The following is a 2,231-nucleotide window of genomic DNA, read 5'->3' as shown; positions in this document are numbered from 1 at the left end:
GCTGTGGCATCACAGCTCACAGCAACCTCCAACTCCTGGGCTCAAGCGAGTCTCCTGCCTCAGCCTCCCAAGTAGCTGGGACTGCAGGCACCTGCCACAACTCTCGGCTATTTTTTGGTTGCAGCCATCACTGTTATTTGGCGGGCTGGGGCTGGATTCGAACCTGCCACCTTAGGTGTATGTGGCTGGTGCCTTAGCTGCTTGAGCCACAGGCGCCGAGCCGAAATCTTTCTCATCTTCTGAAGAAAATCTCCTGCTTCTTACAGTTACAATCCATATGGAACAAGATATCAACAGGACTATAAAAGCTGTTGATAATTCTAGGAAGAACCTACAAAAATATCATCATTTTCTATTATTTCCCAGATAAAAGTTGCTAGCATTTATAGTTAACTTTTGAAACAATTTACAAAACTAAAGTCATGATGCAGATCTCCTTTCTTATTCCCATCCTTACCAAGTCTTGGGGAAAAATATCATACCTGCTCTTAGCGTTAATTTTCTCCAGGTTTTTTATAAGTGCAGTTGAAAACCTCATCCTACAAGAGGAAAAAAGCTTGCATTATGAAACATGGATAACACTTATGGTATATTAAAAAAAATTAAACATGACTAGTTAAAAGACTGATTTCCCTCTAAGTATAACATACATTGGTTTTTCAATTGTATTGTATGGAAAATTACTGCAGAAATAAATCATGGAACTAGGAAGCAACAGCAAGATAGATGGTGTACATGGTTATACACTGCCAAGATGAGAGGCCAAGTGGACCTAAAACCTAGCCTGAGCTGAGCGAGCTTTCTAAGCCATCCCCCCTTAGCACAGGGAGAAGGAAGCATGAAGGCACTTAACGCAGGGAGAAGGAAGGCACGAAGGTAGAGATCCACATGGCCTGAAACAGAGATTTAGGAAACTTCCTGCTATAAGTTCCTTTGAATTGAAATAGCTGATAAGTAATAATAAAAAGGTAATCAACTCAGCAATAATAGTTATCTCTTTAATTCCCGCCACATACAAAAACCAATTCATCCAATTCATTAAAAGGAAATCTTCTGGGCGGCACCTGTGGCTCAGTGGGTAGGGGGCTGGCCCCGAATACCGAGCGTGGCAGGTTCAAACCCAGCCCTGGCCAAACTGCAAACAAAAAAAAAAATAGCCGGGCATTGTGGCAGGCGCCTGTAGTCCCAGCTACTCGAGAGGCTGAGGCAAGAGAATCAATCACTTAAGCCCAAGAGTTGGAGGTTGCTGTGAGCTGTGATGCAAAGACACTCTACTCAAGGCAACAGCTTGAGACTCTGACTCAACAAAAGTATCTTCTTTTTGCGACACAGTATCACCTATCACCCCAGCAGCACCATCATCACAGTTCAAGACCATGTCAAATTCCTGGACTCAAGTAATCCTCCTGCCTCAGCCTCTTGAGTAGTTGAGCCTACAGGCCTACACCAAAATGCCCCACTAAGAGTTTGGTCTTTTCTTTCTTTCTTTTTTTTTGAGACTGAGTCTCACTATGTCACCCTTGGTAGAGTACCATGGTGTCACAGATCACGGCAACCTCAAACTCTTGGGCTTAAGCAATTCTCTTGCCTCAGCCTCCCAAGTAACTGGTATTACAGGCACCAGCCACAACGCCTGGCTATTTTTTTGTTGCAGTTGTCATTGTTGTTTGGCAGGCCCGGGCTGGGTTTGAACCTGCCTGCCTCAGTGTAAGTGACCGACACCCTAAACAATGAGCAATAGGCACCAAGCCTGTTTTGTCTTTTTTTTCTGTATTTATTTTTATTTTTCTTTAGTTTTTCAATTTTTTCTTGTTTACTTTGTTTCTGGTTAGGTGTACTGAGTGAATTCTGGATTTGGTATTTTCTTTTTTTTTTTTTTCTTAGAGATAAGAGTCTCACTCAGTCCCCCTGGGGTTGAGGGCCATGGCGTCATAGCTCACAGCAACCTCAAACTCTTGCTTGGGCTCAAGTGATTCTCTTGCATCACCCTCCTGTGTAGCTGGGATGATAGGCACCCACTATAACACCCAGGTATTTTTTAAGAGATGAGGTCTTGGCTTGGCGCCTGTGGCTCAAGTGGCTAAGGTGCCAGCCACATACACCTAAGGTGGTGGGTTTGAATCCAGCCCAGGCCCGCCAAAACAACAATGATGGCTGCAACCAAAAAAATAGCTGGGCATTGTGGCAGGCGCCTGTGGTCCCAGCTACTTGGGAGGCTGAGGCAGGAGACT

At 44.4% G+C, this 2,231-nt stretch overlaps 1 protein-coding gene across 1 annotated transcript in view; it reads right to left on the bottom strand.

The window, feature by feature from the left end:
- Window positions 1–2,231, bottom strand: part of CENPH (centromere protein H) — a 21,140-nt gene that overhangs the window by 9,032 nt on the left and 9,877 nt on the right. Inside the window, exon 4 of the mRNA XM_012802737.2 lies at window positions 483–539. Within this exon, the coding sequence (XP_012658191.1) occupies window positions 483–539 (57 nt within the window). The remainder of the gene's footprint in view (window positions 1–482; window positions 540–2,231) is intronic.

Source organism: Otolemur garnettii, unplaced genomic scaffold, assembly GCF_000181295.1.
Source record: "Otolemur garnettii isolate 467f Iridium unplaced genomic scaffold, OtoGar3 scaffold00017, whole genome shotgun sequence".
NCBI lineage: Eukaryota > Metazoa > Chordata > Mammalia > Primates > Galagidae > Otolemur > Otolemur garnettii.
This window is presented reverse-complemented; position numbering and strand designations above follow the sequence as displayed.